Source organism: Oncorhynchus mykiss, chromosome 30 (genome assembly GCF_013265735.2).
Source record: "Oncorhynchus mykiss isolate Arlee chromosome 30, USDA_OmykA_1.1, whole genome shotgun sequence".
In the NCBI taxonomy this organism is placed as follows: Eukaryota; Metazoa; Chordata; class Actinopteri; order Salmoniformes; family Salmonidae; genus Oncorhynchus; species Oncorhynchus mykiss.
In genome coordinates this window covers 18,816,489-18,842,175 of record NC_050570.1, presented here as the reverse complement: position 1 = coordinate 18,842,175, position 25,687 = coordinate 18,816,489, and the positions used below count along the sequence as shown (strand labels likewise).

At 40.1% G+C, this 25,687-nt stretch overlaps 2 protein-coding genes and 1 long non-coding RNA gene across 5 annotated transcripts in view; 2 read left to right on the top strand and 1 right to left on the bottom strand.

Annotated features, from left to right (window-relative positions):
* Positions 1-20: 20 nt before the first annotated feature.
* On the top strand, positions 21-5,411 carry LOC110521479. Of its 2 annotated transcripts, XM_021599056.2 has the most exons (6): positions 21-73; positions 1,330-1,461; positions 2,158-2,541; positions 2,708-2,746; positions 3,996-4,139; positions 4,670-5,411. In XM_021599056.2, the coding sequence occupies exons 2-6, from the start codon at positions 1,419-1,421 to the stop codon at positions 4,945-4,947; spliced, it is 888 nt and encodes a 295-aa protein (XP_021454731.1). In that variant the 5' UTR covers positions 21-73; positions 1,330-1,418; the 3' UTR covers positions 4,948-5,411. The 2 variants fall into 2 exon arrangements, with proteins under 2 accessions (XP_021454731.1, XP_036824371.1); XM_036968476.1 differs by lacking the exon at positions 21-73 and having other exon boundaries at positions 1,081-1,461.
* LOC118945754 lies at positions 3,975-7,360 on the bottom strand. Its single transcript, XR_005040847.1, has 3 exons — positions 7,172-7,360; positions 5,984-6,198; positions 3,975-4,108 (listed from the first exon to the last, which is right to left on the bottom strand). It is a non-coding gene; the product is annotated as an uncharacterized LOC118945754 (long non-coding RNA).
* Position 7,361: 1 nt separating this feature from the next.
* si:ch211-129c21.1 (semaphorin-4E) overlaps positions 7,362-25,687 on the top strand; it is a 29,610-nt gene continuing 11,284 nt past the window's right edge. Inside the window, exons 1-2 of one of the 2 annotated variants that reach the window (XM_036968471.1) lie at positions 7,370-7,545; positions 13,353-13,556. The gene's annotated coding sequence lies outside the window, so the exon portion shown is untranslated. Of the gene's footprint in view, positions 7,546-13,352; positions 13,557-25,687 lie in introns of both variants that reach the window. The other variant, XM_021599049.2, reaches the window with a different exon arrangement.

Below are 25,687 nucleotides of genomic sequence, written 5' to 3'. Positions count from 1 at the left end.
AGGGAAATCTGGGTAGTGTGGTTTTAATATGAACCATATTACGTAATCGTTGGTATAATCTGTTTCCATTCAGGTAGGTGTTTTTTCCTTTGTAAACGAAAACCAATTAGGTCATCACCAGAAAATAAATTAGAATGATGATTAAATCATGTCAATGTGGAGCTATATGGGGCCCTCCGCATTGTTAACAAATTTGAGGCGAACGGCAGTACAGAGGTAGATTTGGCTTCCTCAAGCCACGGAGGTTTCTCAATTGCGTCACATCCTCCATATGGAAAATTTCGGACCAAGCATTGATTCGTTTAGTCAAAAAGATATCTCAGACAGCACTTGCCCGATTTTGATTAAACTTTGGTGAATGGTGCGTCTTGCCATAGAGATCCGGCATTTACAAAATTACAAGGCTTGGCCCAAGGGAGCTATAGTAATTCACCGTGAAAACAACAACAATAATTCACCATGCCATTGGATTTATGTTGAAAGTTAGGTGAAAAAAAGACGAAACTCCCTTGATGACTTTTTGCAAATCAAATCAGTTTTTCTTGTTGCTTCAACTTCATAACATTTCATTTTTGTTGTTGAAATGACATGGAAACAACGATGATTCAAACTATTTTTGAGCCACAGGAGTTTGGTTGCGCCTTAATTCAGGAGGACGGGCTCGTGGTAAAGTCTGGAGTGGAATTGTATCAAACACATGGTTTCTATGTGTTTGATGCCATTCCATTTGCTCCATTCCAGCCATTATTATGAGCAGTCCTCCCCTCAGCAGCCCCCACTGTTTTGCACAGTGAGCTGGATGTGGTTGACCCCTTTCTTCTTCCTACCACAAAAAGTAAAAGACAAAATGTGTCTATCATTCTACACATTCTGGGTTAACTTTATGGTTGTCTATGTATACTACTTGCATTGCTTAATTTTTCATGCTGCTATATAAACAACTTTCATCATAAACTTTAGAGTTTTGTATTGTTTTGCCACAGGAAGTCACACGGATATTCTCGTAACGTTGACTGTAGTGACAAAGTGTGTTAACACATTTGGACCAAAACCCACAAGCTCTCGAAGCCCCTTCAATTTCTCTGAGCCACATTTACAATTTGACCACACAGACTTACTCATTGAGAGGTGGCATATGCCCTTACACTACAGTGCACAAAGTACCAACCTCTGAGGACACCTGTGATTGCAGAACAACTTTTAGCACAGCAGAAGTTTATATGTATGTAGTCTACCAGTCTTTGTGGTTATTTGTGCAGCCGCCACACCTCACCCCTTATGTCTGGTTTCAGAATACGGTAAATGTTATGCACCTCCTCCCACCCACAGATAGAGTCCTTCCTCATCTCACTCATGAAGGTACTGTTGCTATGATGTGCAGGAAGACAGAGTGAAAAGCCAACCTTTGAGTCCAGGAAATGGACATCTGGAACAAAGTGATCAACTTGCTGTTTCTTATAGGTAGGGTTACTACTTCTTGCTATACTACACATGCATGGTTAAACAATATAACCATGAAAACATTTGCATTTGCTTTTTGAAATAGCATTTTTCATAGACCCTTGATTTTCATTGGGTTGTATACTGACTGACAAACTGCATGCACATGTCTGGTTGACCTCCTATTGTGAAGATACCTTCATAATAAAAGCAATACTATTACAATGTTGGTCTCATGGAAGGGTAAATAAGAGGTCTTAACTGTATACTGACATATATGGTTTGCGCATTTGAGTGACAACATTGGACAAACAGGTCCCCAATAAAAGTACTGTACTGTACATGGGGTGAACAAAACATTAGGAACACCTGCTCTTTCCACCCAAAGGACATCCAGCCAACTTGACACAACTGTGGGAAGAACTGGAGTCAACATGGGCCAGCATCCCTGTGGAATGCTTTCGATACCTTGTAGAAGCCATGCACCGACGAATTGAGGCTGTTCTGAGGGCAAAAGGGGGTGCAACTCAATATAAGGAAGGTGTTCCTAATGTTTTGTACACTGTGTATGTTCAGTTATTGCATGTACAACATGATGCAATTATGGTTCTCCATTGTCTTACTCTGCTTTTCCCCTAGTCTGAATTCATTGAACTTCTCATTGTTTCTAAAAAAAACAAACAAATCGCTTGTGTTTTATATTACCCTACCCCTTAGCTCTCATGGCAACAGTGACGTCTGCTCTGAGCGTTGTGATCACGGAACCACCCCAAAGGACAGTGGAAGCTCCTCTTGGTTCCTCTCTGATCCTCATCTGCAGTTTTGAGCCCCAGACTAGTGCCTGGGTGAGGTGGTATTTCAACATAAACCAATCATGCGGTGATTCTAGTTCCAGTCAACTTTCCTCCCATAAGATATCGGTCAACAAGACTGTGGAGCAGAACGATGAAGGTCATGTCCTTCAGGAGTCTGGGAGAGCTTGGTCCAGACTGACTGTGAGAAATGTCCGGTACAATGACAGTGGGTGGTACTTCTGCCAGGTTTTGGCAGATATCCCTTACCTTAGAAAAAGTAACAGCAATGAAACTCAAGTTATTATTAGTAAGTACAAAATAACATTTTCATCTGATACATCCTCCTCCCTTCAGCATGTGCATAAATGTATCGTGGTTATAATGGTAATATTTATCATACACCAGTAGCATCATTGGCAGCACTGCTAATATACAGTATATATTTTTAACTCATTGTGTTCTTTATAATGCAGCTGGCAAGACGACAGAGAGTACCCCACCATTGATGACAGGTAAATCCTCAAACTTCAACCATAGACATTCTCTACATTTTAGACATTTAGCAGATGCTCTTATTCAGAGCAAATTACAGGAGCAATTAGAGTTAAGTGTAGAATAATAGTGAAGACATCAAAACTAATGAAATAACACATATGGATCATGTAGTAACCAAAAAAAAGTGTTAAACAAATCAAAATATGTTTTAGATTTTAGATTCTTCAACATATCCACCCCCCACATCCACCCCCTTTGCCTTGATGACAGCTTTGCACACTCTTGGCATTCCCTCAACCAGTTTCACCTGGAATGCTTTCCCAACAGTCTTGAAGGAGTTCCTATATATGCTGAGCACTTGTTTGCTGCTTTTCCTTCACTCTGCCGTCCAACTCATCCCAAACCATCTCAATTGGGATGAGTTTGGGTGATTGTGGAGGCCAGGTCATCTGATGCAGCACTTCATCACTCTCCTTCTTGGTCAAATAGCCCTTACACAATAGCCCTTGCAATTTCTGAGGTGCAGTTAACTCTAACGAATGTATACTTTGTAGCAGAGGTAACTCTGGGTCTTCCTTTCCTGTGGTGGTCCTCATGAGAGCCAGTTTCATCATAGCGTTTGGTGGTTTTTGCAATTGCACTTGAAGAAACTTTCAACGTTTTTGAAATGTTCCGTATTGACTGACCTTCATGTCTTAAAGTAATGATGGACAGTCGTTTCTCTTTGCTTATTTGAGCTCTTCTTGTCATAATATGGACTTGGTCTTTCACCAAATAAGGCTATAATCTGTATACCACCCCTACCTTGTCACAACACAACTGATTGGCTCAAACGCATTAAGGAAAGAAATTCCATTAACTTTTAACAAGGCACACCTGTTAATTGTAAAGCGTTCCACGTGACTATGTCATGAAGCTGGTTGAGAGAATGCCAAGAGTGTGCAAAGCTGTCATCGAGGCAAAGGGTGGCTACTTTGAACACTTGTTTGGTTACTACATGATTCCATGTGTGTTATTTCATAGTTTTGATGTCTTTACTACTATTTTACAATTTAGAAAATAGTAAAAATATCCAAACTTGACTGGTAGTGCATATTTTTGTCCGAGAGTGCTGTACGTGTGTGCCTGCATGCATGTGTGGTTGTCTCAATATTTTTCAAAATGACAATGTTGATTTCCATACTTTTTATAACTGTATACAAAATAAATAAAAGTGTCTCTTTGAATAAATCAATTACATTTTCCCCTTGATCTCCCTCCAACCAGTAACTTGGTCTCCCCACTCCAATGAGGGTTTGCTTCTAGGCTGGAAGCTGTGGGTAGCAGTGGGAGTAGCAAGTGCCATACTGGTTTCATTGCTAGTGGTCATCTGGATCTTACTACAACGAAGGAGAAGCATAATACAAAGAGGTACAAAGATGTTTGTGCTATAAAAATGTATTTAGCCAGTAGTATACACACTTTTAGCTGTATTAATCTTAAACCAGATCTTGTGACATTCTATGGCAGAGAAGAGCAGTTTGTAGAGGTAGAGGACGATCAAAGCATATGAAACAGACAAAAGAAAATTAAAGAAAGCTCTGTAATAAAGATAAAAGCATAGCGCTGAGAGTGAGTGAGAAAGCAATGAAAAAAAACAGCAAGCCCTGTGCACTCATTTATAGAGCAGCTCGTATGCTGAAAGACAGGACTGCCTGTCTCACGGTCCTAAGAGTGTGCTGAATGAGAGAGCAGGTGATATGTGGTTAACAGCTCAGAAAATGACATGTGGCGGTGTACATCAGATTCCATGTGGTTACAGCCTCTTTCTTTGCAGCTTCTCATCTGTGCCTTGTCCTTTCTGCCCAGTGTACAACCTTCTTGGGAGTTCAGGCTGATGTAATTGTTTCTGTGACAATTACTGTGGAGTAAATTGTTTCGTTTTTCTTGTGTGTTTCTAGATAATCCTATCTATACCAATATGCCTGCAATAAAACAACCCTCTCCACGTCCAGGACTACAGATGGACAAACAGAAGATTTCTCCCACTTTAAAATATATCAGGACCCCAACTCCAGCCAGAAACCACGACAACAAACACATCAGGATCCCAATTCCACACAGTGCAAATGACAACAAACCCCTCACAGAGACCCCGAATCCACCTAGAGCCCATGATGGCAAACATCTTCCAACTCCTGCCAGGGCACATGACCTCAGGACCCATGACAGCAAATAAAGCTTAAAACCTTGACTTTTTATGATTCATATTTCCTATCCTGAATCTTCCAACAAATCAAACTATCTCAGCAAGTAATTTAATCCTGTAAGTGTAGTGCAACTCTGTCCTATCTTACAGAGCTATCACTTCAGTATTGTTTTTGGTTGCTGTTAATTAATTTTCCAGCAGATGGCATGCTATGGTAGCCTACTAAATTAGGATAAATTATCGTTGTCTAAATATTATTCTCAGGGTCATTTAAAAAGTTACCCCAGTTCAGTAAAGCATCATTTAGTAATAAGGAAAATAAGTGCTATTTTCTGGAAGGTAATTTGTATAGGTAGCATTTGTAAAAAGACTTTGAGCAACACATATTGGGCTTGAAACATATCTATAGCTGTTTATAGTGCATTCATAAAATTCCATATTTCAATCTTTTCTTGTAATGGTAGCGCATAAATTGTGAACCAATAAAGTATGTGACTGGCAATTGTGCTATAAATTTTCACAAAATCGGATACATACATCAAGTTCATTTTAGACAATGTCTTTAAAATGATAGTCTACCAGACAACCAGTTCAAATGTTATAATCCCAATTATAAACTGGGTGGTTCGAGCCCTGAATGCTAATTGGCTGAAAGTCATAGTATATCAGACCGTATACCATGGGTATGACAAAAATGTATTTTTATGCTCTAATTATTATGTTGCTAACCAGTTTATAATAGCAATAGGCACCTCGGGGGTTTGTGTTATTGGCCAATATACCATGGCTAATAGCTGTGTCCAGGCACTCCACGTTGCGTTGTGTATAAGAACAGCCCTTAGCCGTGGTATATTGGCCAAATATCACACCCACTCAGACCTTATTGCTTAAATAACAGTGCCAACATTTTCAGTCAAATGAACATGAAAGATTAGTGGAATCTGAGTGGGTAGCTGGACAGGTAGGATGACTGACAGTGAAGGTGAACAGGTGGTCACAGGTCAGGTGACAGGAAAGGATGAGACTGAGGCAGGAATTAAATTTAACCATAAAATTGTATATTTACTGGGTAGTCTGTAGTGGATTCATGGACGCAGAGATCGTCTGGATTAGACGGAGCTAAGGAAGAGAAAGCAACGAGATCGGGCGATGGCGATTTCCTCCTTTTATGAAGTTGAGATCTGTCGGCCATTTCCACCTGACCTAATTAAAGCGCCCCTGGCCCAGCTGAGCAAGTGGCCATGAATTAAAAGATTCTTCCATCAACTCCATGGGCCTTCTCTACAGAACAAATAAAATGTATCTGTAAATCAATGTTCAACATTCAAAAATAGAAAAACATGGTCACTGCATTGAATTAGAAATTACAATACTAGAATGTTCATTACATTTTTAATGATGGGATAAAATATTTATGATGGAATAAAGGTCAGCCATTTTGGTCAGGGAGTTGGTCAACCATGGTTTGCCAGTGCTGTGATAAGAGTGTAAAATAATGAATTGGAAGAAAGTATCTGCAGTGTATGTTTGGTAGATAGCCAGCCAGTTTCAGAGGAATTATTCTATAAATATATTTCTCTTATTAACTGCCAATATGTCAACATTCGAGTCAAACAATTCAGTCAATCCATTCAGACTGGCTGAAATCAGTTAATGATAGGATTTAGTAAATGCAACAGGTTCTGATATTGTATCATAGAATAGCACTTACAGCTTTCCAAAAAACACAAATGTAGACATTCATTATCTGTTTACATATATATTAGAGGCTATTTATATAGAAAATAAGTATACAACCCATATGACAATATTTTAGGTTCACACTAATTCAAATTAGACTGGTTTGGTTGTCTCCCTGAACAATATAACTGCCATTTTCACACCATACAGTGACTTTTTCGTAGCAGGTTAGAATAATTAACGTGGGAGGTTACGATACTTAGGTTAAGATCAAGAAAAGGGTTAGGGGTAGGGCAGAGAGGAAGTGTCGAAGCAAGAGGGGTAACTAGGCCCAAAATCTGTCTTCTCCAGCAGGTGGCTTTTTTTTCTGCTCACCAAGCGATAAGTTTTTGTATTGAGGTCAATGAGAGAGTGTCGACATTGGTAAACAAAACGTGTTAAGAGTGTACTGATACAAGTAGGTCACTTGACATTCCGGCAACTTTGAAATAAAACACTTTATATCGGAAATGTGCCTGTTGTTCACATGCATATCTGCCCTCTCTTTGGCTAGAATGGTAATACCTGATCTTACCTCCTCCCGACTGCCTTCCATTTTTGAAGACATTTATTTTCATTGTTAAAGCGGCCACTTGCGTGGTCAATATAAAGTATAATCGCTGCGACGAAAAGTCTACCCATCGTGTCCCCATTCCCTCAAATCACAATCCATTCTGGAATTTTTGAGGGTTTAATTAACTCTAGTAATTTAATAGGATCTCTATGGTCACGTGTTACTCAGCCAGTCGCAGCAGCCAGGTACTTGGTGGAGCCAGTTTGCATGGATTATCGCGCTCATTAGCCAGTACACGTAACAGGTAGAGCCGCAAAATCATATGGAATCAAATCAAATATACTTTGGATACATTTCTAACGGTGTAGACTAAAAAGAAATACCACTACAGCCAGGTAAGTCGTGTATTGGTATTTCAACTTGCGCAAGGAGCATTCACTGTTGAGTTGTTCTTCATGGGTGAGGTCAGTCATAAACAAGTGAAGCCCGCTAGTAAACTAACTAGCCAGCCACCTTGGTAGCAGGTAGGGTGGTGGGACAAGACTATATTCGGCATGCACTCTTTGTAGTGAACACCTTTGATTAGTTTTAAGGTGTAGTGTTAGTCATAAATACATCCTCGATATTAGCCCTATTAAAGTAAATAGTTATAGCAAGTTATTTTGATAACTCACCTTTTGCCCACCAGTAATTCATTTCCGTTCTTTATCAGAAATGTTCTATGTTACAAGTCTCATGACTTGTATTAACACACCCAGAGTTCCCCCAGAAAGTATTCACACCCCTTGACTTTTTACACATTTTGTTGTGTTGAGTTTAAAATGGATTAAATTGAGATTTTGTGTTACTGGCTTACAAAAAATGTCTATAATGTCAGTGAAATTATGTTTTTAAAAATGTTAAGCTGAAACCCTTTGGTATGGCAAGCCTAAAGAATTTCAGGAGCATACATGTGCTTAACAAGTAACATAAATTGCATGGAGTCACTCTGTGCAAAACCGTGTTTAACATGATTGTTGAATGACTACCTCATGTCTGTATCCCACACATACAATTATCTGTATGGTCCCTCAGTCAAGCAGTGGATTTGAAACACAGATACAACCACAAAGACCAGAGATGTTTTCGAATGCCTCGAAAAGAAAGGCACCTTTTTTATTTTATTTGGGGTTAAAAAAATAAAAGCAAAAAAAAGCAGACATTGAGTATCTCTTTGAGGTGATTCTAACATGTATTGACTCAGGGGTGTGAATACTTATGTAAATGAGATGTTTCTGTATTTCATTTTCAATAAATTAGCAAACATTTCTAAAAACAGATTTTCACTTTGTCATTACGGGGTATTGTGTGTGCAGATGGGTGGGAGAATATATATTTAATCCATTTTGAATTTAGGTTGTAACACAACAAAATGTGGAATAAGTCCAGGGGTATGAATACTTTCTGAAGGCACTGTACTATAGACATAGTCCAGGTGTATGGTTGAATGAGCAGGTGAATCACAGTCAAGTCAGAAACACTGACCAGATGTCTTAAAGATAATCATACAAAGGCTCTGAACTGTAAGATGAGTGCTTTCACTCATAGATGGAACCTCTTTTTTGACTATTCTCCCAAAGATGTCAACACAGACTGACTTTAAAAAGCTGAACAATAGGCTATATTTAACATTTATTCAAAGATGTTATGCTTTGTGATGGGGAATTGGGTTCCCAATGTGCATGTTGTGTATTGACACACAGCTGTTGTGGTAACATGATGTCAAATCTCAGTGCAATTGGTACATGTCAACTCTAGGTTTAGTGCTTTTATGCGCCTCGGAATTGGATAAGGACGCGCTAAGTTGTGTCCCAGATGTCTGTCTTTACTTGCAGCCTGTGAGAAAGACCCGATCATGTGACAGAGGCATATAAGTGAGAGGTGCTTTGGCATGCAGCCGGGAGAAGGGAATTATAATTATTATATTCAGCCGACGGGCACAACGGCCACTAGCCACAAAAGGCATGGATTTATCTAGGGGGCATTATGGCCGCCACACAAAGAATGCAGCCAGGAAATTTGAGGCATTATCAAGTGCTTGCCAAATTGTGAACGAGAGACTGAAGTGTGTACAGCCTGGGCAAAAAAAGCAAAGCAGAGCTCATGCCTTTCATGTGGTTAACTTCTTATGGCTGAGATCCCGCTAACGGGATCGATATGACAACAGCCAGTGAAAGTGCAGGGCGCCAAATTCAAACAGAAATCTCATAATTAAAATTCCTCAAATATACAATAATTTTACACCATTTTAAAGATACACTTCTTGTTAATCCCATCACAGTGTCCGATTTTCAAATCGGCTTTACGGCGAAAGCACCACAAACTATTATGTTAGGTCAGTGCCTATTCACAGAAAAACACAGCCATTTTCCCAGCCATTTTTCCAGCCAAAGAGAGGAGTCACAAAAAGCAGAAATAGAGAAATGAATCACTAACCTTTGATCTTCATCAGATGACACTCCTAAGACTTTGTTACATGTATTGTGTATGTTTTGTTCGATAAAGTTTAGATTTATATAAAAAAATCACAGTATACATTGGCGCGTTATGTTCAGTAGTTCCAAAAACATCCAGTGATTTTTGCAGAGAGCCACATCAATTTACATAAATACTCATCATAAATGTTGATGAAAACACAAGTGTTATACATGGAACTTTAGGTAAACTTCTCCTTAATGCAACCACTGTGTCAGATTTCAAAAAAGCTTTACCGAAAAAGCAAACCATGCTATAATCTGAGTACGGCGCTCAGAGACAAAAACAAGCCAAACAGATATCAGCCATATTGTGCAGTCAACAGAAGTCAGAAATAGCATTATAAATATTCACTTACCTTTGATAATCATCTGAATGCACTCCCTGGAATCCCAGTTCCGCAATAAATGTTTGATTTGTTCGATAAATTATTAACTTTATGTCCAAATACCTCCTTTTTGTTAGTGCGTTTGGTAAACAAATCCAAACTCACGACACGCGTGCAAGTCCAGCGGAAAGTATGGACAAAAAGTTAAATTACAGGTCGTAGAAACATGGCAAACGAAGTATAGAATCAATCTTTAGGATGTTTTTAAGTTCTTGGTGACAGGGGGCAGTATTTTCACGTCCGGATGAAATGCATGCCCAAATTCAACTGCTTGCTACTCATCCCCAGAAGATAAGATATGCATATTATTAGTAGATTTGGATAGAAAACACTCTGAAGTGTCTAAAACTGTTCAAATCATGTCTGTGAGTATAACAGAACTTATGTAGCAGGCAAAACCCAGAGGACAAACTATTCAGATGTTTTTTTTTTTTGAAGTCACTCTCATTTCAATCGTTTTTCATTGGGAATCCAGATTTCTAAGGCACCTTCTTGCAGTTCCTACCGCTTCCACTGGATGTCAACAGTCTTTAGAAATTGGTTGAGGTTATTCCTTTGTGTAATGAAGAAGGAAGGATTTCTCCCCACTTGTCATCCAAGCCTCCCACTGAACAAGGAGCGCCACCTTAAATGCACAAATACTTTGGGCCATCTGCTTTTCTTCCCTCTGAAAGCTTTTGTTGTCTTTCTGCACTGAGTCAGTTCCTCACGCTGCTGTTTCCAACGTCTTATCATCAACTCATTAAGGCCAAGATCCCATGCAGCAGCTCTATTTCCTTTTCCAACAGCCAGATTTATCGCCTTCACCTTGAAAGCTGCATCATATGCATTTCTCCGTGTCTTTGCCATGATGAGGGTGACAAAATTACTACCGTAATCAGAATGATGGGAAGTTTGAGCGCGCTCGATTTACGTCACATTATGTGACGGTGCTCAGTTTTTTGGCGGCGGCATGAATCTTGTGAAAGCGGGAAAAATCCATAAATTAGCCGCGTCATTGTATAAACCGCGAGGTTCAAAGTGTGGGAATAAAGTAGCGGCTTATAGTCCGGAAATTACGGTATATATTAACAGAATTAAAAAGGACCATTTGTGATGTTTATGGGACATATTGGAGTGCCAACAAAAGAAGCTCGTCAAAGGTAAGGCATGAATTATATTTTTATTTCTGCGTTTTGTGTCGCGCCTGCAGAGTTGAAATATGCTTTTCTCTCTTTGTTTAGAGGTGCTATCCTCAGATAATAGCATTGTTTGCTTTCGCCGAAAAGCCTTTTTGAAATCTGACATGTGAATCCAGCCAACAACAAGTGTAGCTTTAATTTGCTGTCTTGCATGTGTGATTTAATGAAAGTTTGATTTTTATAGTAATTTATTTGTATTTGGCGCTCTGCATTTTCCCTGGCTTTTGGCCACCATATCCCAGAGAGGTTAATTAACATAAATCTTCAATAATGTTCCAACCGGAGAATTCCTTTGTATGTAGAAATGCAATGGAACAGAGCTAACTATCACGTGAGCGTGTGAGACTGAGCTCGTGGCTCTCTGCCAGACCTCTGACTCATTCCCCTCTCATTCGCCCCCACTTCACAGTAGAAGCATCAAACAAGGTTCTAAAGACTGTTGACATCTAGTTGAAGCCTTAGGAAGTGCAATATGACCAATATCCCACTGTATTTTCAATGGTTATGAGTTGAAAACTTACAAACTTCAGATTTCCCACTTCCTGGTTGAATTTTTTTCTCAGGTTTTTGCCTGCCATATGAGTTCTGTTATACTCAGACATCAGAAAACACTGTTTGAATATCTAAATATACTAATAATATGCATATCTTAACTTCTGGGACTGAGTAGCAGGCAGTTTACTCTGGGCACCTTATTCATCCAAGCTACTCAATACTGCCCCCAGCCATAAGAAGTTTTAAGTATCCCCATTAGCTGCTGCCAAGGACGCAGATACTCTTCCTGGGGTTAAGCCAGTTATATACAATTTAAAATAATACATGACATTACATTTCATAACACTTTTCACCACACATTGTGTTCCCTCAGGACACTACTCTACTACCACATATCTACAACACAAAAGCTATGTGTGTATAGTGTGTGTGTGTGTGTGTGTGTCTCTTCAGTCCCTACTGTTCCATAAGGTGTATTTCTATCTGTTTCTTAAATGTGATTTTAATGCTTGAATGAGTTACTTGATGTGGAATAGAATTCCATATAGTCATGGTGATATATAGTACTGTGTGCCTCCCATTGTCTGTTCTGGACTTGGACTGTGAAGAGACCTCTGGTGGCATGTCTTGTGGGGTATGCATGGGTGTCCGAGCTGTTTGCTAGTAGTTTTTAACAGAAAACTCAGTGCATGGAACGTGTCAATACTTCTCACAAAAACAAGAAGTGATGAAGTCAATCTCTCCTCCACTTTGAGCCATGAGAGATTTACATGCATATTATTGTTAGCTCGCCATGTGCATTTAAGGGCCAGTTGTGCTGCCCTGTTCTGAGCCAATTGTAGTTTTCGGAGGTCCCTTTTTGTGGCACCTGACCACACGACTGAACAGTAGTCCAGGTGCAAAACTAGAGCCTGTAGGACCTGCATTGTTGATAGTGTTGTTAAAGGCAAAGCAGTGCTTTATTATGGACAGACTTCGCATTTTAGATGTTATATCAACATGTTTTGACCATGACAGTGTCATGACGTTGGCCTGTGGGTAAGGTTTATGACCCCCCCCCCATAAATACCTTTCTCCCTTTTCTAAACTTGACTCTACTGAATGTTAAACATAGAGAGTCAGGGAGCATCAAAAGGTGGGGGGGAAAGGAACCATATTTCGGTAATCCAACCAGTTGAAAATATGCGTTGGTACTTAATGAATATGATGTCAGTTCGGTTGTCATCTGAGACATTCTTATTAAAGATAGGATGACAAACTGTATCCTGGAAAGTCTACACATTATACACATGGAATTGTTGTGCAATTTAAATGTTTAAATATGAAACTATTTGTGAAAAGATTAAATGGAATTTTAGCTTCCAAATGAGAGAATTTGGTTTTCATAAGGGTAAAGCTCTGCTCACTCAGGGGCCCGAAGAGACATTGGTTGTAAACTATGAAACATGCTCTCTCTCCTACTACTATATAAAGCCCTTGACGAAAATGTAACCTCCGGTTCCGAGGACGTGAGGACGATGGTCCCACGTTAAAAGGACGAACATGTCAACTACAGAACTAAACACACCTCAGAGTGAGCTTTGGTTTGTGAATGGTATGAACTTTGAACTCTTACTCACTACAGAAGTGATACCTCCTAGCCGTTGAGTTAGCAGCGGCCGCTGTAAACGTGGGCTAGGAAAGGACGGACGACGGATCCAGTCTAACACACAACGACGATACTACAACGAGCCAGTTTACTACCAGAGACATTCTTCCGAGGACAGGAAGATCTCTGTTGGGCAACACGGCCAGCATCTACGACCAACCTACCGAAGCGCAGCTCAGAGTAAATATTTATTGCATTTTCCTTTTCCAAATGTGCGGTAATTTAGATTGCATAAGATACTGTATTTACGATAGCACAGCCTCTCCCTTTGTTCCTCAGGCTTCCCGCTCTTTCACTCAAACCCAACCCCCTTTCCTTTGTGTAACCAGCCGTCACATGTCGGCTCCGTCCACCAGGGACGTTTTCTGTATGACATCATTTGCATTCTGTGTATATGTAATTCTGTGTGATTATTTAGTAAATAAATAATTAAACCAAAGTTTGTATTGCTGATTCAACTTGTTAGCCAGGGTTTGTGAAGATTTCTGAAAGTTGTAAATTCTTGGTTGAGACTGAAATAAGGTGACGATTAATATTGACTGCTATTGATGTAAAATATTACTACGTCTTTAAGAGTTTATTCGGAAGTTAACAGCTCTATAAACATTATTTTGTGGTGCCCCGACTTTCTAGTTAATTACAGTTACATGATTAGCTTAATCAGGTAATATTAATTACAGAGAAAGGATTTTATAGAATAGCATGTCATATCACTTAATCCGGCATAGCCAAAGACACGTCAACAGTTTACAATCCAGGGTTACTCCAAGCAGTTTAGTGACCTCAACTTGCTCAATCTTCACATTTATTTATTACAATATTTAGTGAAGGTTTAGTGAAGGATTTGTCCCAAATGCAATGCTTAGTTTGAAATATTTATGACTAACTTATTCCTTGCAACCCATTCAGAACATAACTTCAGCTCTTTAAGGGTTGCAGTGATTTCATTCGCTGTAGTAGCTGACGTGTTGAGTCATCCTCATGCATACACACTGGTTTTACGCATGGCCAGTGGCATGTCATTAGTAAAGATTGAAAAAAAGAGTAAGAGGCAGTGCTGAGGCACCACTACATCCTCGGGTTCGATCCCAGGCTGTGTCACAGATGGCCGTGATCGGGAGCCCCACGGGGGGGCGCACAATTGGCCCAGCTTCATCCGGGTTAGGGGAGGGTCTGGCTCAGGAGATTTCCTTGGCTCATTGTGCTCTAGTTACACCTTGTGGCGGGCCGGGCGCCTGCAAGCTGATTTCGGTCATCAGTTGGATGGTGTTTCCTCTGACTCATTGGTGAGGCTGGCTTCCGGAGTTAAGCAACCAGTGTGTCAAGAAGCAGTGCGGCTTAGCAGGTCATGTTTTGGAGGGTGCATGGCTCTCAACCTTCACCTCCCGATTCTGTTGGAGAGTTGCAGCGACGAGACTACCGATTTAGATATTCCAAAATTGGGTAGAAAAAGGAGGTAAAAAATAAAAAGGGGCCTTGTTAGCTGCTCTGGGGAATTCCTGATTTCTACATGTATTATGTTGGAATGGACACCATTTAAAGAACACACCCTCTGTGTTCTGTTAGACCGGTAACTCTTTATCCACAATATAGCAGGGGGGTGTAAAGCCATAACACCATTTTTCTCCATCAGCAGACTATGATCGATAATATCAAAAGCCGCACTGAAGTCTAACAAAACATATCCCACAATCTTTTTATCATAAATTTCTCTCAGCCAAGTGCTGTGTTTGTTGAATGTCCTTCCCTAGAAGCGTGCTGAAAGTCTGTTTTATCAATTTGTTTTCAGTAAAATGCTATCTGGTCAACAACAACAAACTTTACTAAGGGTTGGTAACAGGCTGATTTTGGTTGACTATTTGAGCCAGTAAAGGGGGATTTACTATTCTTGGGGAGCGGAATTACTTTTGATCCCTCCAGGCCTGAGGGAACACACTTTCTAGTAAGCTTAGATTGAAGATATGGCAAATGGGAGTGGCAATATCATCTGCTGTTAACCTGGATGGAAAAATACTGAGGATATCAGACCCTGGTCGTTTGTCATTATTGATAGACAACCATTTTTTTCACCTCTTCCACACTCCCTTTATGGTACAGTTGCTCTAAATGAGAATGTGTTCTCAGTCAACTTACCTGGTAAAATAAATAACATTTCAGAATTGCAATGTTTGTCTTTCATAATTTGATCAGTTATACTTGGATGTATAGTGTCAGCGTTTGCTAATATTGCCAAAGAAAAAAATCATTAAAGTAATTGGCAATGTCAGTGGGTTTTGTGATGAATGAGCCATCTGATTCAATGAGTGATGGAGCTGAGTTTATCTATTTGCCCAGAAATTAATTTAAGGTGTTCCAAAGCTTTTTACTATAATTCTTTTGTCTTTTATCTTTGTTTGATAGTGCACTTTCTTAATCTTTTTTATTCAGTTTAGTCACGACTTCTCAATTTACAATATATTTGCCAATCGGTTCTGCAGCAAGACTTATTTGCCATTCCTTTTTGCCTCATCCCTCTTAACCATAACATTTTTCAATTCCCCATCAATCCATTGGGATTTACGTTTTGTTGTAATTTCCTTAATGGATGCATGCTTATTAGTAACTGGACACACTTATGAAATGGCTTATTCAAGTGAAGCGTTTGATTGCTCCTCATTACACACCACAGACCAACAAACATTTTTTACATCAACAACATAAGAATCACTACAAAACTTATTGTATGACCTCTTATACACTATATTAGACTGAGTCTTTGGAACTTTGGTTTTCCTATGTATGGCTACTATATTGTGATCACTACATCCAATGGATTTGGATACTGCATTAAAGTTCATTTCTGCAGCATTAGTAAAGATGTGATCAATACATGTTGATGATTTCATTCCTGTGCTATTTGTAACAACCCTGGTAGGTTGATTGATAACCTAAACCAGATTTTGGGCACTAGTTACAGTTTGAAGCTTTTTCTTGAGTGGGCAGCTTGATGAAATCCAGAAAATATTGAAATCACCCAGAAAATATATCTCTCTGTTGATGGCACATCCATTATCAATAATTTCACACACGTTATCCAGATACTGACTGTTAGCACTTGATGGTCAATAGCAGCTTCTCACAAGAATGGGCTTTAGGTGAGGCAGATGAAGCTGCAGCCACATTACTTCAACAGTAGTTAACATGAGATCCTCTCTAAGCTTCACAGGAATATGGTTCTGAATATAAATGGTATTACCTCCACCATTGGCATTTGTCTTTTCTGTAGATGTTATAGCCATGCATTGCTCCCACTGTATTACCAAAGGTATTATCTAAATGTGTTTCAGAGATGAGAATATGAATGTAATCTGTTACTAGCAAATTAGTGATTTCATTAACCTTGTTTTTAAGCTACATATGTTAATTTAGCACTTTTCTGGGATGCTTGATAGTTTTCATTGGTTTACTGGGAAGCTTAGCAGAGGTAGACATGCTCATGTTATTTATGTTAGTGCAGGGTGAGCTGCACACAGTGGACTTCCTACTAAGGCACACCGCCTGAGTGATAACAGTATAACTCTGCTTCATATGGACATGATTACTGCATACAATAGCTGTAGGATCAGCAGAGGCATTCAGGGGAGTTCGAGGGACATATGAGGTTACTTACATTGTCTTCCAAAGCCCCTGGAATAATGTACATTTGGTCAAGCATTATGACAACTCAGTGACACAATGGTATAAATGAATGGAGCTGGGCTTGGGTCATTGATAAGTCATTGTCTCAATGCTGTGAAATGCTTATGATGCTGTGAAAGGATCTAGGAACCCAAATTATTTGGGTGGATTCATCCTCCTTAGGAGAAGGTATTAAAATTATCAAATGTTACACCCGCAGAGCTGCAATAGTCACGTAGCCAGTTATGGAGGGCTAAGAGTCTGTTGAAATGTTCAATGCCACGATTGAGGGCCCAGTGCCAGATATAATGGGGCGTTTTGTTGGTGTAAAGAAGAGACTCAATAAGTTCTTTAAAATTGATCTTCAGCTGTTCTGAGCTGCCTTTTGATAATGTCATTCAATCCCACATGAACTATGATAGACTCAATTTCCTGATGCAGTTTTAAAATATTTGAGAGCAGCTTATTAAGGTCCTCTGCTCCTGGATAGCACAACAGTTTTGCTCCAGGGACTGAGACATTTCTCACCATTGAACTGCCCAGTACAACGGCATGCGATGGGAATTGAGAAATCTGCCCATTCCTACCCCTCACACAATTTGTGGAACCTTTCACAGGCCCATGAGAAGCAGGATAGCATATGCCCGCAGCTCCTGGCAATAGGTCCAGACCTCTCACAGCAGGAGGTGCCCCATCAGGTCCAGAGAGCGGGAAAGGAGCCGAACTCTACGACAAAGCCGTTGCCAGAGTCAGTGTAGTTGGAGTCAGCACAGCCATCCCAGTCCCAGCGATGAAGGTGCAGGTAGATCAGACACCAGGGCGGCGACGATATTCCTCATGTCAATCTGCTCTGGACCTGTCGCAGACTCTCCAGTCCGCTTAGCAGCATGATGCTGCCTTTGGTTTCAAATCAAGTGCTGATTTGAAACAATCCTCTTGCTGTTCTCAGTCTACTCCAATTACAAGATGGAGGAGAAGCCTATGGAGATGACTTCCTTGGCTGGTAAGTTCCAGGTAGCACAGGCCGTTCGGATAGGGATAGATGACAAGGAGGGGATACATCCATCAAGCCCGAGCGGTGTCCAGCCACAGGAGTTGAGAACGAGGACCTTCCAATTTGCTTTTTCCCCATAAGTTTGTGCAGAATTGAAATTGACTTGCTAAGGATAGCCAACTCATTCCTGTAATCCTCCGCAAACAATTGCCCGCATTGATACTCCGGATTGTCAATATTGTCCCGGACAAGAGCGTAATAAACACAGCTAGCTTCTACGCGCTGGAAATGTTCATTAGTTATTCCAGGTAAAGCGGGCTCCATTGCAACCTAGCTAGCTAGTTGGTAGCAGGTGTTGACACAAACACTTAAGAACAAAATAAAACTTCATAAACAACCGGTCGAGGCGCAGGAGGCGTCTGAGTTTGTGACAGGTTTCCTGTTTATACTGAAGTCATTGTATATAAAATGTTTTTTTTGTTATAGCCTAATATGAAATCCCCAGTGGCTGATCTCAACAAACAACCCTGGTCCTTGACAAGGAAGCCATTCACAGAAAAAAAGTTTTGCAATTAATTGTATTATTCCAGCTAATTAACTTTCTCACCCTAAAAACAAATCCGGTGGCCTATTGTCATTTTGATACAATTTATTCATCTGAGCTAGTGAAAACAACCTAGTCCTGAACTGTGTGTGTGTTCCACGGAATGGTATTTTACAACATTGGCTATGACACAAGGAGTGTCGGATGTGCCCTCCCTCCCATAGACAGTTTCCTGTTCATACCCAGCCCCATGGAACACACGGTCACTGCCATTTACTGTGCTGGTTAATCAGTTAGAGTACAACAACTTCTTTATGCACAGCAGTAGCCTACAGATTAGGAGAGTGCATTTTAGCTCAAGTCAAATGTAGAGGCACTACTAAGTCTCAGGCCTGTAGGCCTATTCTCAGACCATCTGCACCAAATCTAGATGATAATATTGGAGTGGATGGTCAGTGCAAGTTTGTTTTGGGGGCTGCCATATCAGGTATTCTGCAAAGTACACATCTAGATGCCCTTTGCCTTCTTTAGTGGAGCTCTACACATTGAACTATGCCAGTGGTTGAACCTAATATCGGCGTTAAACATATCTTCATAACATAAGAGTCCTGAACTGTTTAGAGAGCATGGCGCTCTGTATGATCGCCTCCACCTCTCTTCTCACTGACTTTCCTGGTATTTACAGGTAGCCTTTGAACCCTTTCCCACTTTTCTCCCTCTAGGCTGATAGATAATGACATTTGTTAAGTGTCAACACGATCTGTCGATCTATCGAAAAAAGTTTTGGGATTACTAAAATGTGTAACATACCTGTGGTCGATTGATCGCAGGTATGTTACACATTTTAGTCTCAGGGCATGCTAGCAGATAGCTTCTGGGGAAGTAGATAAAGGGCATCCTTGCCAAAATCCCATAATATGCCTTTAACACCTGCCAAATGCGGGTAGAATGTTATGGTGTCAAATCTGATCCAAAAGTTGAACGAGCACGAGATGGCGTGCGTGAGCAAGATGAAACATCATTGTGCGAGCAAACACTGAGTCGAGAGAGAAGAAAATGGTCGAGAGGACCGGTCCCGCGAGTGCACAGGCCAGTCGAGCGCAAATTACATTTGATAGCTTGCAAGTGTGACTTTGAGCGAGCAGAACATCATTTTCACAGATCAAAAATAAAAATGTCTTAAACAGTACATGTAGAACTGTAAGCAAAGAAACGTGATTAATTTATTTGAACACATTAAATTGTCCACCAGCAATAGTCACTTGTCATTGTCAAGTTCTCAATCTCTCAAATTGCTCTCGCCCAAGTCTAGGCACCTTTTGGGTTTGGATATCCGGCTGATGTGGGAGTGATGGACAAATTCCTGCCATTGGCCAGTCCAGTGTTGTGATTTACTATTATGAACCTTTTATTTGCGATGCACTGCACAAAATGAAACGCAGACAGCCAGCTCTAGAAAACACCATAAAACAAGTCCACTAATTGTAGGCAGGATCCAATATGTGACTCGTTTCAGGAAACTAGGCATATGTTGCGCATCACTAATTCACATGAGCGCCATTTGAACATAACCTTTTATTTTTATCAAAATGCGTTTTTTGGCAGAAATGGCTTCTGGAACATGTGAACTTTCATGTGCCTTAATAACAAATGTGTATGCCATTTAGTAAATGCAATCAAGAGCCGAAAAGGGAACACAGAAGGCCGTTTTGTATAAAACACCTGTCCACATTGCATCTTCAAACTAAGGGCAACCATGGCATCCGTGACAGAGAGGGAGAGTCTAGCTAGCTCCATTTTCTGATATTACAGGTTACAAATTTTGTCCATTTTCATTTCAAGTTAAAGTGTACTGTTAGTAGGATGGACAATAGAACGAGTCAAAATTCACCCGAGCGAGCCCATAGCAAATTAATGGAATCTAATGTTCGCAGAGCCTGTTTTGAGTGATGCTTAGAATTCCATTTAGCCTAAATGGCACAAAAGAATGTATCCCTTTTTATTTTACCACTACAATCTGTTCGTCGAATGAAACTGGAAAAAAACAACTTGTGTAGAAAGTAACATCCGCACCTCGAGGGTGTCAACTGTGCTTATGTCTGCGTAATGAGAAGGTAGGGAAAAATGAAAACGTATGACTTTTTCTGGCCTTGTGATCGGTAACAACTGAGCTCGCTGCCCAGACTTACATAATTACAAAGATGAGATTCTCCTGATTTTAAAATGGTGCCCGACTTCTTAAAAAGATATAAATATACACATTGTGAGATATTTGGCGAAATAAACCAGCATGCCTCTCCATAGAAAAATAATGGGGGAGCTCAACGTTTAAAGGGCAAAAATGATTTGGGGGCTAACATTGGATGACAACCGAGCTCGCTGCCCAGACTTACATAATTAGAAAATGGTGTCCGACTTCAAAAAATCTAAATATACACATTGCGAGATATTTGGCAAAATAGACATACCTGTATTTCCCCTATATGAACAGGACAACCTCAAGAGTTCCATGAGTAAAATTTTGTTGTTTACATTTTAACTACCAGCAACGTGGGCAGGTCTCATTGCCAACAATAGCGAAGCAGACATTGTGACGTAGAACAATGGGCTGGGAATAGAATGTTCGGAAGGCGAGTTGGTGCCACGGTAGGCGCTGGCAGGGTAAAAAATGCCCTAAAATAAGGCCTGTTTTTTCATGATTACTTCAAAACTACAGCAAGCAGCTGGGAAATATAGTACTATTATGCAACCGGGCTCCACGGTGGATGCAATGAACTAGTTTTTACGTTAGATAACTAACATTGAACCTGGTTGGTTAGCTACCTGCAGATTCATGCAGGGTAGTAATGTTATGAGTTGGGATTATGGTTCATTGTTTAGCTAGTTAGCTACATGTCTAAACAAAAGACTCCACAATGCAAGTCGCTATTTTAATAGAATGTTTGTCAATGCGACAACTGTCGAGAGCCAGGGCGAATTTACCAGCTATGTCTATCTACTCCAATTTCAGAGCACTCTCGTCTGAGTGTGCCAGAGCACAGAATAACTGACTAATTTATGAACATTCATCACCCGTTGAGTATGGCCGGTGTCAGTAAATGTTGGCAAAAAAAGCGTAATTACATTTTTACCAGCAGTACAGTTGCAATCACCAATGCACTGGATAACATAACAGCCTAACCAGCTCTGCTAGGGTGACTAAAATGGTCAGACTGAGCTGTTCCCTCATTTGTGTCTGGAAGTAGTAGCTAGCAAGCTAGCCAACGTTAGCTCGGGTGCTTGACTGCTGCTGTTAGGGCAGAACGCTCAGATTAACTCTACACCCAGAGCACACTCTGGCACTCCAGATTAAATTTACAACCACACCTGTATTATAAGCCAGTCTTTAGTCTTGAAGTCTTTGGTTGTTTAGTACATAGCCTCACATATGAATCCGTAAAGAGATTGGTGGGGCTAAAGTTTAAGAGGGTGTGAAAGATGCTGAATGGGTGTAGACAAAGAAGAGCTCTCCAGTAGGTACCAGAATATTCAAGGGCCATTTTCTCAAATTCAAGGTTTATCAACTTTCAAAGCAGAATTACTTTCCCATTGTTCCTCAACTGTAGTGTATGATATACAAGTTTCTAGCTCTGAGTCTCTACTGTTTATCCAAGGTAAAAAATATATATACAGTGCCTTGCGAAAGTATTCGCCCCCTTGAACTTTGCGACCTTTTGCCACATTTCAGGCTTCAAACATAAAGATATAAAACTGTATTTTTTTGTGAAGAATCAACAACAAGTGGGACACAATCATGAAGTGGAACGACATTTATTGGATATTTCAAACTTTTTTAACAAATCAAAAACTGAAATTGGCTGTGCAAAATTATTCAGCCCCCTTAAGTTAATACTTTGTAGCGCCACCTTTTGCTGTGATTACAGCTGTAAGTCGCTTGGGGTTTGTCTCTATCAGTTTTGCACATCGAGAGACTGACATTTTTTCCCATTCCTCCTTGCAAAACAGCTCGAGCTCAGTGAGGTTGGATGGAGAGCATTTGTGAACAGCAGTTTTCAGTTCTTTCCACAGATTCTCGATTGGATTCAGGTCTGGACTTGGCCATTCTAACACCTGGATATGTTTATTTTTGAACCATTCCATTGTAGATTTTGCTTTATGTTTTGGATCATTGTCTTGTTGGAAGACAATTCTCCGTCCCAGTCTCAGGTCTTTTGCAGACTCCATCAGGGTTTCTTCCAGAATGGTCCTGTATTTGGCTCCGTCCATCTTCCCATCAATTTTAACCATCTTCCCTGTCCCTGCTGAAGAAAAGCAGGCCCAAACCATGATGCTGCCACCACCATGTTTGACAGTGGGGATGGTGTGTTCAGCTGTGTTGCTTTTACGCCGTTTTGCATTGTTGCCAAAAAGTTCAATTTTGGTTTCATCTGACCAGAGCACCTTCTTCCACATGTTTGGTGTGTCTCCCAGGTGGCTTGTGGCAAACTTTAAACGACACTTTATGGATATCTTTAAGAAATGGCTTTCTTCTTGCCACTCTTCCATAAAGGCCAGATTTGTGCAATATATGACTGATTGTTGTCCTATGGACAGAGTCTCCCACCTCAGCTGTAGATCTCTGCAGTTCATCCAGAGTGATCATGGGCCTCTTGGCTGCATCTCTGATCAGTCTTCTCCTTGTATGAGCTGAAAGTTTAGAGGGACGGCCAGGTCTTGGTAGATTTGCAGTGGTCTGATACTCCTTCCATTTCAATATTATCGCTTGCACAGTGCTCCTTGGGATGTTTAAAGCTTGGGAAATCTTTTTGTATCCAAATCCGGCTTTAAACTTCTTCACAACAGTATCTCGGACCTGCCTGGTGTGTTCCTTGTTCTTCATGATGCTCTCTGCGCTTTTAACGGACCTCTGAGACTATCACAGTGCAGGTGCATTTATACGGAGACTTGATTACACACAGGTGGATTGTATTTATCATCATTAGTCATTTAGGTCAACATTGGATCATTCAGAGATCCTCACTGAACTTCTGGAGAGAGTTTGCTGCACTGAAAGTAAAGGGGCTGAATAATTTTGCACGGCCAATTTTTCAGTTTTTGATTTGTTAAAAAAGTTTGAAATATCCAATAAATGTCGTTCCACTTCCTGATTGTGTCCCACTTGTTGTTGATTCTTCACAAAAAAATAGTTTTATATCTTTATGTTTGAAGCCTGAAATGTGGCAAAAGGTCGCAAAGTTCAAGGGGGCCGAATACTTTCGCAAGGCACTGTATATTCAAATTTTGCTACATAAGGTCGAGACGGTCGGTTACATATTTGGAGGGTTAGGCCCAGGGAAGGACACACTGGGGATTTTGAATTACATGAAGACACAAAGGAGAGAACCTACTACTGTTCATCCAGTACATAACTAGCCCCAAATAATAAAATGTAAACTCAACAGCTAAACTCAGATTAACATGTCTGAATCATCTTTATTGACCAAATACATTTGCATGTATAGGAATGACTGAAATGGTGCTGCCACAAACAGAATATACAGACAAAAAAATACAACGCAGAATTTCCACAGATCCACATATAGTATGAACACTATAATCAGCAGGTAGCCTAGTGGTTAAGAGCGTTGGGCCAGTAACTGAAAGGTCGCTGGTTCGAATCCAGAGCTGACAATGTGAAAAATCTGAGCGAGGTACTAATTTCTCCTGTAAATCGCACTGGATAAGGTCCTTGCCGCCATAGGCGAAACCAAAAAATGTCGCCCCTCCCCACCCACAAAACTAGAATAGTCCCAGTATCAAAATTATGTTGAAAAGACATTGAAGTTAGGTTAAATTTAGTTTCTGAATTAAAGGTGAAAAGGTATTTTCCGTATGTTTCAAAAGGCGTTGGAGTCTGTCCGCGCTTACTGAGGTACAGCTACCCAACTTAATCAGGAGTTATCATGAGCCTATTTGCAATGTGTTTGCACGGCGGGAAATGCAAAAGTATTTTATTTTTCAAAATTGCCCAATTTGCGAGAAATGCTCGGACATGGCAACCCTGGTGGTCAGCCTCTGTTACTCTAGTCAGATTCTAACAGGCACAAGTGATTACAAGTGATTACTTGAGTGGCCCTGTTACCACGATAACCTTAAAGGGGCAGCGGAGAGTTTGATCAAATCAAATGTGATATTTTAGAAAAAAAGACGTATCACAAAGTATTTAATTAAATTGAGCAATATACCATATTACTTCTTGCCAGTAATACAGTCATTGTTTAAAAAACATTACTAAGCATGTTCATCTTTTAAAAAATATTTTGTGTGTAATTAAAAAATATATATTTTAGCTGGTTAAAAATCTGAGTGGCTGGTAGATAAATAAAATAAAAATCTACCTACCACAGTCGCTGGTAGACAAAGTTGGTGTTAGGTCCTGTAGCCTACTCTCAACACATGCTATTTATGTAGGTGGATTGCATCAATTATGGAGCTCTAGATTGCTTTTGACTCTTTCATGCATGATGAGATCAGTGAATGTATTGAATTAGGTTTGTTCAATTGTACAGATTTATATAACTTGGCCTTTGCGTTGTTCTCATTTGTTTGTTGTATAGATCTTCAAGCTAGTTTTGCTGGCTGTACTGGAAAAAAATTGCATTGCTTCATCACTTTATAAAATAACACCATTGGATTTCATTGTGTTTCTCACATACTTCATGCTCCATTTGAAAACGCACCTAAAGGTGAGGATGATTATGTGAATGGGTGTGGCTTAGGTGTCATAAAAAGCTTTATGAATCTAAAGACTGAATAGTGAAACTTCACTCAAGGGCCAGTGACATCATTTGACGACATGTGTTTTGTATTGACACTCAATGTGTGGTGGGGGTGGCTGGTGTGTTGTGTTCCTTTTCCGTTCTGGAGGGGGGATTTTAAATCATTGCAAACATCTCAGGGCATTGCAGTGATTCCAGGACATTTATTTCAGGTGTTCATTCTTTGGACCTATGTGTAATTAAATATTTTCCACCCTGAAATTACAAACAACGTATCTATTATTATAGAATAGTTAGGAGTGTGCCTTAATTAAGAAATAGGCTACATTGTTGTGCTTTGTAGATTGTAGTTTTAGAC

Excerpts from the sequence above, each read along its gene's own strand:
- LOC110521479 (XM_021599056.2), top strand. The coding sequence starts at position 1,419 with ATGGACATCTGGAACAAAGTGATCAACTTGCTGTTTCTTATAG. Across the intron at positions 1,462-2,157 it reads CAACTTGCTGTTTCTTATAG|CTCTCATGGCAACAGTGACG; the intron begins GTAGGGTTACTA and ends CCTACCCCTTAG. Across the intron at positions 2,747-3,995 it reads TACCCCACCATTGATGACAG|TAACTTGGTCTCCCCACTCC; the intron begins GTAAATCCTCAA and ends CCCTCCAACCAG.